At 45.2% G+C, this 14945-nt stretch overlaps 1 protein-coding gene across 4 annotated transcripts in view; it reads left to right on the top strand.

Moving 5' to 3' along the window:
- Positions 1–14945, top strand: part of NSF (N-ethylmaleimide sensitive factor, vesicle fusing ATPase) — an 85579-nt gene that overhangs the window by 38985 nt on the left and 31649 nt on the right. For all 4 annotated transcript variants that reach the window (XM_086626370.1, XM_086626369.1, XM_086626372.1 and 1 more), the window contains exons 9-11: positions 11005–11204; positions 13080–13245; positions 13798–13872. In XM_086626370.1, the coding sequence (XP_086482496.1) occupies positions 11005–11204; positions 13080–13245; positions 13798–13872 (441 nt within the window). The remainder of the gene's footprint in view (positions 1–11004; positions 11205–13079; positions 13246–13797; positions 13873–14945) is intronic.

Genomic DNA, 14945 nt, shown 5'->3' on the forward strand with positions numbered 1-14945 from the left:
CAGGCCGAGGTCGTGGAGCAGCTGTGCAGGGCATGCTGCTCAGGTGGTTCCTCCTGTTAGTTGGTGTTGCTTAATGCAGGAAGAAATAGAGTCTCTGAAGGACCACTGGTATTTTGATTACCCTGGGCAATGAGCGAAAGGTGTGCCACGTTATTTATATAAATCCCGATAGCCTTACTTGTGCGTGTTTGCACCCATGCTGCACAAAGAAACGTTCTTCTGGGAAGAAGCGAGACTCCAAACAGAGCTCTCGCTCTGCGATTAACCCTAGGGCTAAGGAGCTTATCTGAAATTTGAAAAAACAAAACTTTCTGACATGCATTTTCTTTGCCTTAGTTATAACTTGCTCTTAACTATATTTCAGATCTGAAATGTCAGCGTGACAGCTGTTCACCTTTGTGTATAATTTATTGGGAAAGGAAAAGAAAGAATTCACTTGCTCTCTGGTCCTCCAGTGCTCACCCACTCCTGCTTTTCGCCCAGCGCTCACAGACTGCAACTTCCATGCCAAATGCAATAAATATTTCTGTCCCATAACTACAGAGAGGCTGTATAGAGCCTTCAAAAACTGCTTGCAATTTGTGTGTGGTTTATCTAACTTCCAAGGAATGTTCTGGGTTTGGAGCATATAAATCAACGTTAGTTAACTGTGTCATCCGAGGGTGTAAATACTACTCTGATGCTACAATCTTTGGTTTATCCAAGAAAAGAAATCTTAGATCAACTTCAGCTGGTCATCAGACCTTGCCATAGCTCCCTGCTGCCCCGGAAAGGGGCAATTTGCTTTTCCCTACCCACGCTTTTCCCGTACGCGTATCTGCCACCTCCAGCTTTGGGCTTGCATGGCTCTGTAGGGAGCTACTACAACTGGAAGCACAAAATAAAATACTACTACTAAAAAAAACCTTGCAGGGTCAGCATTGAGCTAGATCGGCCCCTTGGTTGGCTCGATGTGACGGAGCTCCGTGACTCCAGGGCCCGCGGGAGGAGAGCAGTGGGCAGCGGAGGTGAGGTCCCTTTGGAACCACGGCAGGACCTTCATCAGTTCAAGCTGATCGCTTTTGAGGGTTCAGTTCCACAGTCGTTCACTGGAGATGCTCTAGTGCCAGGAACATTGGCCATGCTCTTCTCTTTCACCTGGTGCTTGGCTCTTCTTTGTGCTGCCAAATGGAATAAATCCCTGTCTGGATGAGGACTGAGGAGGGTGTCTGGAAGCCAAAGGGGCAGTCCTTTGTAAGGCCGTCCGCGGGACCTCGCTGCCGTAGGAATGGTGCTTCTGAGGAAGAACCTTACGCTGCGGGGCACTGGGGCAGGGGAGCTCGCAGTCATCGCTCTCGGAATGAGACCGACCAAAGCTGGATTGCCAGGGAGTCCTCCTCCTTTTCCAGCCCTTCCTGTACCTCCGTGACTTCCAGCTCAGAATAAAGCTGTGCAACTTTCTGGCGAGCTGCGGACTGCTTTTGGTTACTCTGGTGCAGTTCTCAGCATCCTCTGGCTCAAGCCACAGCTCCCCTCTTTGTTTGATAAATACTTTATTTTTCTAAACTGCTCCTGCAGATAAGCCCTTTCTTCAAATCCCTGTTAAATACTGGTTTTGCTGCTGAGACTTCAGATTCAGCTCATTCAATGGCTTGTGTCATTATCTAACATTAAGGTGATCGCTGAATACTTGGTATAACACAGTTCTCTCTTGTTTTTTTTTCTTTTTTCTCCTCACTTCAACAGATATTTATCCATTTGCACTAAAGTTTTTGGTATTTGGTGCCTGGAGCTGTAAATTTCAACAAACCTGAGAAGCGTTTTCTCAGACCTGAAAAGAAAATGCTAGTCCTGAACTCGTGTTTTTCTCTTTAAGGAACACTCCAGTGTCTCCATGCGTTGAAACACAATCTTGACTTCCAGCTGGGAAGTGATTTTTCTGATGTACGTGGCACATGAGTCATTGTGGAGGCTGCTGAAAAAGCAGATTCCATGTATACGTGTTGTTGTTATGGTTTAATAATGAGTGTAGGAATGTTTGATGTTACAGATCATGTTCCTTGTAAGAGTGCAAAATGGAACCCAAATTCCCCATCCTCTCCTGTTACCATCACTAAGTAGGTTAAATCAGACTTTTCCAAAGTGATTTGTGTTTCCTGATAACCATCTTAGCTTATCTTCTGACCTCATGGGATCACTGGGTTTCAGTGCTCTGTGTTTTCGAAGTACAGCTCACTATGTGCAAGTGGAGTGTTAACAGAAGATGAACATTCAGATTAGCAGATACTCAGATCCTGTTTTCTTTCTCGGATTCTGCCTGTGGAGTGGAGGCTTGTCTTTTTAAGCTGCCTTAAAAATTAATACTTTAATGTTCTTGAAGTACTCAGATACTATAAGAGAGGAATAATAATGGAAAGGATCTCATCCAGTCTGTACTTAAAATAGGATAATTTTAATGAAAAATCCGTCAGACATGTCTAACCTGTCACTGAGGTGGTGGAAATGCCAGAACTTCCCAAGACAGCCCATTCCACTGCTTAGAGCATTGTTACTGCCGACGTTTTCCAAGTGTTCGTTCTCAGTCTCGCAGCAGTTCATCATGTGTTGTTTGTTTATTGCGTGTTTTTGGATGAGGCTTTTACATACTTCGTGTTTCTCGTCAGTATTCTTAGGACCTCAGATTCTTAAACCATTTCCCATAACCTCTACATCGCTGGTCGCCGTTGCTCCTCTTCCCTGGGTCGTCCTTCAGGGCTCGGCGGCGTGGGGACCGAAGCAGGGCACAGAACTGAGGTGCCCCTCAGTGCCAGCCCCAGGGGTGGGTTCTGTCTATGGGCCTCTTTATAAGCCTCAATATGAGGATTTTTATTTTTTTTTTGTTTCGCAACATGCAGTTAATTATTCCTACCCCAATTTAGAAACTTCTGCATCAAGTTACGTTGTTTTTAAATGCGTTTAATCCTGCCTGTCAGTGCGTTTGTAGATCTTGGCTTTGTAATGTGCAGATGTAGTAGGTGCATTCTGTTCCATCTTCCAGGCTATTAATAAAAGCACCACATACCAGTAAATTCAGGATGGATCCTTTCTTGTTGTGCTTTAAAGTTTGTGTTTGCTTTTTTTTCATCTGCTTTTCTTCTGCCTTTAACTTCATTCAGCCTGTGTTTTTCCTACATGTTTATGGAAATGTATGAGACCTATTTATATCTTTATGAAAATCTCAATCTCCCTTTATTTCTTTATTTTTCTCAAACCGTCTGTGTGTGACCTCCTACCCTTTTCTAGAGGGAAGTTGTCTTGGACTGATCTTATAAATTCCTTTTGGCTATTTCTTGTACCTCTGTTTGCTTCTACCTACTTAAAAAGACATTGTGCCAGAATTTTCCAGGAATTAAGTTAGTGATAGGTCTATACCACACAATGAGAAAATAGTTGAGATTGAAAGAGATCTCTTGAGACTCCTCCAACCCTTTATTATAATTCCCTTCCTTTTCCCTTTATCACATTATGGACGACATTCACTTTGTTCCCCTCAGTGTCTCACCCACCCTGCCCAAGTTGTCAGTGGCTTTGAGATGCTTTCACCCTCTCCGAGTGCTCTTGGGTGAAGCTCATGTCCAGGTAATCTGCAAATATCTAATACTCTTCTGGACCGTCTCTTGTTCTTTTCCTGCTCCTATTTCCTATTTTTGCCCGTTTGGCACTGATTGTAATGCTAGCTGCCGTGTAACACATGAAGTCTTCGTTCGTGTAAAGAAGCATTGAGCAGTTTGAACTTAGTGTTTTCTGTTGTTGGCTTTTCTTCTTTGTTGAGAGGTGGACCAATGCTTTCCTGGGTCTTCTCCTAATGTGATTATAAAAAGAAATGCTCAACTCACTCTGAAGCACGTGGTTCCCAGTGGCCAGTAAGGCTCAATCTGTTCACTTAACTCTTCCTCCATGTACCTAAAAAGACCTCTGTGTGCTCTTTCTTTGGGGAGGACAGCTAAGAAGTCCCTGATGTCTGTCTTTTCCCTCACCTTCTTAAAACCATAGAGGTTGACTTCAGACCACCCAGGCATCCTCCTTGTTATAGAAACTTGAAGGAAGTAAAGAAACTGATAACGTGAGGAGAGGTCATGTGTGGCTGGATAAATGGTTGGGGGAACAATTGTAGGAATAGCTGGTTCTCAGTCACGTTCTGCAGAGTTCTCTGCTGTTTAGTGTGTTTGTGAATGACTTGGGAATGGAGGCTGTTGAAATGCAGCTAAGCTGAAGACTGAATTTCAGCTGGTGCCTGATGGATGCAGCCGTGAGTGCTGTGGAAGCTGGCCCATGTCATTGCCAGGCCACTCTCAATTCTCTTTGAAAGATTATTGCTATCAGGAGACATTCTTGAGGACTGGAAGGAAGCAGGTGCCACTCCTATGTCCAGGAAGAGCAAGCAGGAGAACCCAGGTACTACAGGCATGTCTGCCTCACCCTCAGTCTCTGGGAAGGGAATGGAGCAACTGATTATGGAGACCATTTCCAGACAAGTGAAGGATGAGAAGGCGATCATGAGTGGTCATCGTGGTTTTATGAAGTAGAAATTGTGTTTAACCAACCTGATACACTAAAATGACTAGCTGAAGGGATGAGGGGAGAGCTGTGGATGTTTATCTCAAGTGTATTAAGGCTCTCAACGCTGTCTCCCATAACCCCCTTATAGAAAAACTGATGGAAGATGGACTAGGTAAGCAGGCAGCACGGTGGACTGAAAACTGGCTTCAGCAGCTGGATTCAAAAAGTTGTGGTCAGCAGCACGAAGCCCATATGGAGGCCAGTCACTAGTGGCATATCCCACGTGTTCGTACTGGGGCCAGTAGTGTTTAACCTCTTCATTAATGACCTGGGCGATGGGATGGCGTGCACCCTTAGCAAGTCTGCAGATGAAAAAGCTGGGAGGAGCAGCTGATGCACTGGGCATCCTGCTCTAGGGGAACCTGCTTTGCACAGCAGCGTTGGACAAGATGATCTCCAGAGGTCCCTTCTGACCTCGACTATTCTGTGGTTCTGCAGAAGGACTTTCCAAAAGTGGGTGACCCAGCAATAAAACAACAAATGAAACCTCATGTCGATCAGTGAAAAATGATGTGCGTGAAAATCACAACTTGCAAAATGCTGACTGTACTAATTTTCCACTTGAGCAAAGTTTTGGGGCTACAGCAGATCTACGAAAACAATTACTCAAAGGCGCAGTAGGGGTCAGTCAATTCCTACTTGGATTTGGTAATTATTAAGAAGAATTAAATAAAACCCCACAAAATAGAATGTAATTATGCCACTGTGTAAATCTGTAATTTGTTCACATGTTGAATTGCTGGATGCAGTCTTGGTCCTTGTATCAGAAAGGATGCAGTAAGACTTTGGAGGAGGACATCAAGATGGTCAGATCAGAAAAGCTTCTGTATGCAGAATGAATCGGCTTGAAGGTCTTCAGCCTTGGAAAGAGACCAGTGGGAGGGACATGAGAGAGGGCTTCAAAATTCTACATGGCCAAGAGTGAAAACTGTTTGCTCTTTCAACGCAGGAACATGGAAAGGTGAAGTGAAGGTCACAGATGGCAGGATTGGAAGGAAGGGAAGGGGCTTTACACCAAATATGTGCGAGGAATTTCTGCGTTTCTGTGTTGATGGCCACAGTCATCACCAGATACTGAGAGGACTTTACTTCATATGGCTGTGGCTGTGGTGTTAGTTAGGAGGCATCTTCACCACTGCTTGGCCACCACAGTTGTTCTCTAGCTGGAAACCCAGGCCTCGAGACATCCCAGTGACCCCGTGAAGTCAGTGCTTGTTTACTCTGTCATGCTCTGCGGGGAAGTGTTCCATAAGGCAGTTACAAATTACATCATGTTGACTTTCTAAGGAGACAGAAATGATCCAGCTTTATTCCAAAAAGTAGAAAATGCTGCTGAGATTTATGGCCGTTGCCATCCAGGTGGGATGTGACTGTAAACATCAGCTGCTGTGTTCAGCCGTCCATCCAGCAGCTCTGCGTAATCTTTGTCTTAAATTAGCTACAGTTGTCAGGCACCTCTCTTAAGAGGCAGAGGCATTTACTCTTTTTTTGCTGCAGCGATGACTGCTTTTAAAGTTTGGTTTGGTTTCGATATGTTCTTAGCAAAACCCCTTTTCCTGAGAGTCAGTTTTGTCTGTGTAGCCAAAGGCATTCCGTTGGAAGCTTCTCGAAAGCTGATTTATTTTCGTTTTTATCACATTCCATCAGAAACTGATAAACGTCCTGCCATGGCCATAAATCTGGTTATCGCCTCCCTGTGTGTGCGTGCGTCAAACTTCTCCAGCCCGGGAGGACACGATGAGGAAGCTGCTTTCAAAGGTGCGGGATGAACCTGCTGCCTTGGTTGTCTTCCCGTTACGGTGGCAAAGGATTTGACAGATGGAGAAAACTGGCTGTTGAGAGTCCGCTTCAAATGAAAACTTGGATTTCTGGGGAAGCCTTTTGCCTGTCTCGGCTTTGAATTCAGAGCAGGAACAAGTTGCTCCAGTTTTGCTCTTTGTCGGCAGCGTGTAAATCCCACAGGAAGACTAACGGGAGGCAGCGATGTGGGCTGGAGTAATGCTGAGTGTGCAGGATGAGAGAAGGGGGAAATTCCACCCGACCATATTTTTGGGGCAATTTTGTCAGTGTGGCAGGTGAAGGCTGGGAACCCTGATCTTCCTCTAACCTGCTGGAAGATTGATGTGTGCAGATAAGCATCTCCCCCTGCTGTGCTGGGGATGGGACTTTGCTGTCGGTGCAGACTCCTGATAGGTGCATCGCAGTGATACAATCACACCAGAATGCTTTGATTTTAATTAGAAGGGGAATTACACTCCCAAATAGAAAATCCTTGTTATACTAAAACATTTCTTCTCATCTTTCAAAAAAAAAAAGTGAATAGTGAGAGTTGAACAAATAAACTTTTTCTTGTCTGTGGGTAAGTGATTATTCTGGTTCAAAACAGTGTCTGGTTTCTTTTGGTAACACTGGTAACTCTCCCATTCTTACCAGTTTTTATGATTTTTTTTTTTTCCCTGATGTTTCGTGTAGAATGTTCCCCATATCGGTGTATTTTAGTTCCTGTTAACGTACCTCTTCAGCTTCTAACTGTATGTCATTAAATGGCATAATTAAGTATCTCGTTACAGGAATGACCTTTGATTTGGAGTCCTGACGGTGAGCTTAACGAGTTAGGGATGTCTGCGCTGCTGATAACTCGTGTTTGTAAGCTTCTCATAATGGTATTGACATTTGGGCTGCGTTGGTGACACCAGCAAAGAGCAGATAAACTTAATCAGCATTCCTGTGCGGTGCGTGGGATCCCACCGTGATGTGCGACGTAACATTTCGGGTTTGTCATCACCTGTCTATTTTAATAAAGTCCTGCTCGTGTTTAAAACTTTAATTTTGGCCAGGTGAACGCAGCCCTACAGGGAGATGTCTGCTGGAGTAGCTTGTGGCAGTTTTATTTGAGAGGAACCAATTGCTTTGGTTTCAGGAATGTTCTTCCACCTGCCCACGGCCCAGCTCTTGGTGGTGCCTGGTCGGTGGCAACCAGGCCTTGCGGCAGGTGGTCAGCGATGCCCTGGACATGCGGATTTGCGGGAACACACGGGCGTGTTGTCACTTGCTGGAGGCTGAGTGTGGACAGCCCAACGCTGGCTGGGCTTGGCTGGGTCAGGTTGTCCCCGGGAACCTGCTGTGTCCCGGAGAGGGCGTTTCTGCTCTAGAGGGATGAGTAGCTAATGGCATGGTTACAGCTGAGAACTTCCTCTTCCCCTCCCTCTCCTCCCTTCCCCTCCCTCTCCCCTCTTCCCCTCCCTCTCCTCTCTTCCTCTTCTTTCTTCCGCAGCCGCCATCCTTAATTATTTATAAGACGTTGCTTTCTCATGATAGGCGACTTCAACTGGGAAGAGGGTGAAAGCCCTCGGAGACTTTCCAAGCAGATTTCTCCAGAGGCTGCCTTGTTTCTGCAGAACCCTCCGACTCTGACCGTGCCGGTTTGTCTTGGCTTTCCGTGTGCTCCCGCCGCGGGAGAAGAGGCTGCAGGTGCAGCGAGTTCCAGCCTCAGCCCTTCGCCAAGGCTGCGGTGGCTCGTGCAGGGAACGGGGACAGTCGAGCTCTTCAAGAAGTTCAGTTTTTTGGGCTGTAGAAGAGAAGCTTCTAGTGGCTATAAGGAGGTTGTACCTCATTCTAGGAGAGAGCTGGCGAATTGCAGGAAAACTGGGGAAAAAAAAAAAAAAAAGGATCCGACTGCTCTTCGTGTTTCGTTTTTGAAAGCATCCTAGAGAACAGCGACACTCCCCAGCAGAATTCCCTGCCTCCTTCAGGCCGCTGGCGGGCCCGTTGGCGCACACGTGCCCTGGCTTACCGCTCTGCTCGGGCACAGTGCAGCGTGCCTGGCATCTCCCCTGGCATCTCCCTTCCGAGCACCCTCGGCGCCGCAGTCCCGCTGGGCGCCGTGGCTGCGCAGGCGGCGGCGTTCCTGCGCGGACACCCCGGCAGTGCCTTTCGGGACGCCGCTTTGGCAGGAGAGCTTTCAGTCACCTCCTTCGCTCGGGGGGAGATTTGCCGTTGCTGACGGCGTATGTTGTTTATGGTTTTGACTCCTGGGTGCCTGGGAGTTGCCTAATGAATTCTTAGCTTGGTCTCTCGATTTGTGTAGTGATTTTTTTATCTGCAAAGAAGCCCAGAAAAATCTCTCAGCTTTATTACTGTGCTTATTCAGTGCAGCACTGTTGCTCTCTGGCGTTGTGGTAGGGGTCAGGTGAACCTCATAGCAATGTTCTGAAATTTCATTCCAGTGTGGGAACAACGTGAGAGAAAGAGCAGTGCATGCCAGTAACAGAAATTATTTGGTATCGAGCAATTATTCAGATTGAAATTAATTCTTCATAATATTCAGGAGCAAATGAAATCACAGTTGAGCATCGGTAAGTTGATAAAGTGTTTGTTGTTTGAAGTCAGAACGTTGCTGTGAGGACTCTGTTGTTGGGGTGAACTTGCCACGTAGCTGAGACAAGCTGGAAACCAGAAGGGAAGTCATTCCATGTGGGCGACAAATAACTTGATGTGCCCAAGCTCATTAAACCTTTGATGATGGTAGAAACTGAACTCATGCCCTCTGCGTCTGAGCTCTGTGCCATTTGCTTTTTTTAAAATTTTTTTTTTTTTTTGCTTTTAATGTGAGTGTTAAGCACTGCAGGACTCTCGTTGGATGGTTTGCATCTCTAGAAAACTCAAACTGCGAGGATGTAGTATAAAAACATCATCTACAGCATGGAACAGTTTCCACTAATTAATGCGTTACCTTTTTTTGCCTCAAACAATTAATACATGAAGATTTCTAAGGGTTTAGATACATTTTCCTAAAATGTAGGGTTTTTTATCTTCAAATATAGTGGTGTCTTGTGTTCCTCACTTGTCTGGAGCACATGTGTAGGGATTTTGTGCAGCAGTGAGATGGAGCAAAAGAAAAGGAGAAGGTGCTACTGAATTCCCCACCTCTGTAAGGAAACACTTGTGTTCAAAGTCGAGATTTTTGTCGAGACAGATTCCAAATGTGCTGTTTTCCCATAGACTACAGTACTTACATCTTCCTCAAGGTGTCTTTCCTTGGGATGTCTCACCGGTCTGGTCGCTGAGAAGGCAGTGATGTGAGTGAGTTAGTACTGGAGAGGAAGGGCAGTAGATGCAGGACATGGTCAACTTGTTGGTGCTCTATGTGGCCAAGATGGTCTTAGAGGTCAAGCTTTTTGATTTGGTGGTTCTTAGAAGCCTTTTTCAGTTTTCTCAATATTTTTCCTATAACCTTGGAATCAGAACTAGATATGTTATACAGGGGTAAAAAGTTACGCATTTTTACGTGATATTCCTCATTTTCTCTTTCAAGAAGCAGATTAATGTGTTTGATCAATGTCTACGCTGGGAGCTCACCATCAGTTGAGGAACTTTGAGGGTCTGATGCTTCATTTTCCTCATGTGCCTGAAAATTAAACTCAGTTGAAACTCTTCCATGAAGGAAGGCTACCTTTGTAGACGCTGTGTGTCCCTCTAGAAGAGAAAAATGAGCCAGACGCAGTAAATGCTTGACCTGAATTGCTAATACATCTTTGCTTGGTGTTCAGGGTGTGTGGTGATGTAAAAAAAAAAAAATTATCTGCAGCCTCTTGCTACCTGGGAATGATCATAGAATGATTTGAGTTAGAAGGGACCTCAAAGACCATCCGGTTCCAACCCCCCTGCCATGGGCAGGGACACCCTCCACTACACCAGGTTGCTCAAAGCCCCATCCAGCCTGGCCTTGAACACTGCCAGGGATGGGGCAGCCACAGCTTCTCTGGGCAACCTGGTCCAGTGCCTCAGCACCCTCAGAGGGAAGAATTTCTTCCTTAGATCCCATCAAAATCTCCCATCTTTCAGATTAAAGCCATTGCCCCGTGTCCTGTCACTCCACGCCCTTGTCCAAAGCCCCTCTCCAGCTTTCCTGTAGCCCCTTGAGGCACTGGAAGGTGCTGGAAGGTCTCCCTGGAGCCTTCTCTTCTCCAGGCTGAACAGCCCCGACTCTCTCAGCCTGTCTCTACAGCAGAGGTGCTCCAGGTCAGAGTCAGATGATCAGCATCCTTAGGACCTGATCTTGGGTTTTGCTGAACTGAAAAGTGTGTTATTCACCTGTTTACTGAGTGATCTCTGTTGCTTTATACCACTCACCAGAAGTTACAATTCAGGCTTCCAGTCCTTCGCTATCCGCTTGGCATCCCTGGCGCATGGGAGAGCGTTTGTGCTGTTCTAGGGGTTATTTTTCTTTGCCTTTGCCAGATGATTGGAACGACTCTGACGCAGTCTGACAATTCCGTGTTTGAATTTCCCTGCCGAAGGCACCGAGCAGAGCTCAAGCTAACGCACATTGCCACCAGATCCCTGGAATAACCAGCAGTTCCCTCTTTACTCCTTTCCTGTTTCCATCGTGAGCCTGCTTCCCAAACCCGTGCTGTCTCGTTGCAGGCTGCAAGCACGTGAAGGGCATTCTCTTGTACGGCCCCCCAGGCTGCGGCAAAACGCTGATGGCCAGGCAGATCGGCAAGATGCTCAACGCCAGGGAACCCAAGGTGGTCAACGGGCCAGAAATCCTCAACAAGTACGTGGGCGAATCCGAGGCCAACATCCGCAAGCTGTTTGCTGATGCAGAAGAGGAGCAAAGAAGGGTAATGCAGACATAGATGAAGAGCGTGGTCAGTGAGAATTTGCCTAAAGAATGGCCAGAAAGGAAGTTTATCATCAGAAAATTGCTGCTTGCGTTAAAAGACTGAGTCACTGCTCAGCTTGCCATGATAGTTCCTCCGTGCCAGTCACTGAATATCAGTGTTCCACAGATTCACACACTTGGAAAACATTCTTAGAACATGAAAAGGTGGCGGGTTTTCTAGCTAGCTGTGCTCAAGATCGTTTGTTTAAATTCCATGCAGTTATTTTAATGTAATACAGTATGGCCCATCCTGTCGTGCTGTGAGTTATGTGGTGTGTCACCTGGTCAGAAAGCCCTGAAAAAATGAGGTTGCAAAAATTTTGCTCTGTTTTTTCTTTTCTCCTTTTTTTTTTTTGTGGGAGGAGACATAATTAATTTATCTGGATTTTTGCTGCCAAATTCAGGTGGCACATTACATAGGACGAATTTCAAATGTGCTTCCGTGGTCTCAGGTTTTTGGGTTACGGGCTTATTAGTATAAATGATAATCCTTGGAGTGCTATAATTGATACATCATTCATTTTTCTCAGCAGAACGCTGATGGATGATAATAGTGTCTGAAAACTAGAGAGTATAGATCTTTGAAACTGGAAGTGGAGATAAAGATTCTGGTTTTTCCCAACTTTTTTTTTTTTATCCATTACTTTAGCTGGGTACCAAACCCCAGTCTTTAGCTTGATGGTGTCAACACTTATTACATGTGTGCTGTGGTAATTGTTCTCGGCTGTGGATCACTTAATCTTGATAAGACTTTCTGGTAAAGAAAATATAATTTCAGACAAGTCACAAATAAATATAGGGAAGTCTTTTCAGAAAACATTGGCAAAGGACACTGTATCCCCTAATTTTATTTACGCCTGACAAGACTGCAGATTTTACTAGTGGCTTGAAATCATTGAATTTTCTTCTGCACAAAGATTTGTTAGTCACTAAGTCAGCTTTGCATGGGAGCACGTACCGATATAAACAGTCTCCTCCTCTCTGGTTGTTGCAATATTACTGAGAGCCATGAGCTGCTTTTCCTTTGCAATAACACACCTGTTAAAATAGACTTTATATTGGCTGGAGGGGACGGTCCTGATGACAAGCTGCGAGATTAAAAAGGTCTCGGAAAGGTTGGCATTGTAATGACTTGTGTCTGGGGCAGGTTGCCAGTGACAGCACATTTACCCAGTGTTAACATGGTCTCCACTGTCCACAAAAGATGTTTTAGAGGTGGAATTTGAAGGGAAAAAGCTTCATAATACAGTCACAAAAAGTATCCTGTTCTCTTACCAGCTGCAACCGCTTCACCTTTGAGTGAACCTGGAAATAAGCAGTTCTGTTCCTGACTGGCACTGGACGAATGGACTCCTTAAAAATGTTAAGAACAAAGCTACTCTGGCAAGCTGTGTGGTTACCAACTTTAGTACCACCTGGGGTATTTCCCACATTGGGTGCTTCCCTCCACAGATTTGCTTTTTTCTCCATCTCCCTTTCAGAGGACTTTCCCAGATGCTGAGTACTGTGACCCTTTGCTGAGCTGCGTGTTCCAGCTTTGGCCTTGTGCTTTTCTTGTTCAGTCTAGTCCTTCTCCTTGAAACGCTGCTTCTCTTACCAATGTCAGCTGTGAAGTCCTATTTTTGGGCAAAGTCCACCAACCACCCCATTTGGGAGGATGGCAAGATGTTATTCTTCTGAGAGGGGTCCGATACCTAACGCGTGATACTAAAACCTCTTGGAGGTATCAGTGTTGTGTATCTCTGCGGCTGAGCTTGTTGAGAGGTTGCTGTTTTTTTTGGATTGCTTTCACTGATGACATGTGGCGTTCCTGACATGTTTTTCTCCCCAATAGCTTGGAGCAAACAGCGGCGTGCATATCATCATTTTTGATGAGATTGATGCAATCTGCAAGCAGAGAGGAAGCATGGCGGGTAGCACTGGCGTCCACGATACTGTTGTAAACCAGTTGCTGTCTAAAATTGATGGAGTAGAGCAGCTCAACAACATCCTAGTGATTGGTATGATGGTGCTTACTTTCTCTGTTATGGGGTCTGGTTGAAAACTGCTGATATTTTGCTCGCTGCAGGTCGACTGAGTTATCATTACTGGTATTGGATCTGTTTTGACTAACCCAAACTGAACAACTTTTATTTAACCAGCACCAGTAGCAGATTTAAAGCGAGATGGTGCTGTAATTGGCTGATATTGCTGCTTTCAACAATTTCCTCCTTTAGCTTTTGATAACAAGTGTTTCGTAGTTGAAGAAAACTTGGAAGGAGTGACACGCATTGGTGTATCAGCAGATGAAGGAGTGGTGCTTCTCTAGCCATGTTGTCCAGTTGTGGTGCTGGGAGCCTTGCAGATACAGTCACAAGTACAGATTTGATCCCTATTGCCCTGACTCTGCTTTGGGGCATGAATTTTCTAATAATTCTGGAGATAGATATCTTTTGTCTGTTTTCTTGACACTCTTTGAGGTATCTTCTTAGCTCAATGGGCTGTATTCAGGAGTCAGAGACCTGCTTAGTGAGCTCAGATAATGCTTATTTTGTTTTTAACTTTGAATTTAGGAATGACCAACAGACCTGACCTGATTGATGAGGCTCTGCTGAGACCGGGAAGGCTGGAGGTGAAAATGGAGATTGGTAAGCACGTTAGCACACTGCAGCATGCAAGCTCACCTGTGCTTACAGTAATAAAGCAAATATATGTGATAACGTGATGGCACAGGTGCTAAACTTCCTGCAGCTGCCTCTGTAATATTACATGTAAATTTAATCAGCCAATTAAAATGCCATTTTAGACTTACCTACTGATAAGCCATTGACCTGATATCAGTTTCTGTCCAGCAGAATGAATGGGTACGGGCAGGCAGGACCCTGAATCTCTTGCATGAACGAAGGGAGCCAAGTAACGGCACCAGATCATTCCCAGGTGGAAATTGTGGAACTGTTGAACTTGTAGAGCAGGCAAGTACAGTGTGTGAGCAATTCTCCACAGGGAGGAGGTGCAGATCATTTCATGTGCGTGAAGTGGTAATGGTGACCTTCACTGCAGGAGCTGCAAACGTTCCATAGCATTGGCCATTGGCTCCTGAGATCGGCAGGTCTGGATTTCTTGCACCACCAGAACTAAAAGTGGGCTGAAGAGCTCTATTAGCCATTTGTTCTAGGGAGCTGGAAAAGAACATTCTGTGTCAGCAACTTAAAAGGAACTTTTGTAATTGTACACGTCTGCCTGACACCAATGCAGATTAAATAGTGGAATAGGAGATAGTGAAGGATTTATTAAGAAATTAAGCCCAAATCATCTTAGATTCGTGAAAAAAAGTCTCTGACTTCGCATTTGCAATCAAAAGTTTGATGAGGAAACATCACAGTGGAGTCTAAAGGGTGACTAGACTGCGGTGCTCAGTGCTGAGTTCAACATTTCACAGGAGAAAGTTTGAGTAGAGAATAGCCTGGGACTGATTAAAAGCTTAATGATCCTGTCTTGCAGTGAGAGACTCAAATTGGGTGAGATCCATGTTTAATTTAAAGATTGGAGATGCAGTTTCAGATGCATAGCTTGGAAGAGCTCGTAAAAGATTTCCCCCTAACCTTCCACAGACATACAAATGTCACAAAATATTTTCTATGCTCTATTTTCTTATTGCAAAGGTAAAAATTCTCAAACTGTAGTGAGTCACAAAAAAGCAACAGGCAAGGACATGTGTGTT

The sequence above is a fragment of the Tauraco erythrolophus genome, chromosome 25 (genome assembly GCF_009769465.1).
Source record: "Tauraco erythrolophus isolate bTauEry1 chromosome 25, bTauEry1.pri, whole genome shotgun sequence".
Classification (NCBI taxonomy): domain Eukaryota; kingdom Metazoa; phylum Chordata; class Aves; order Musophagiformes; family Musophagidae; genus Tauraco; species Tauraco erythrolophus.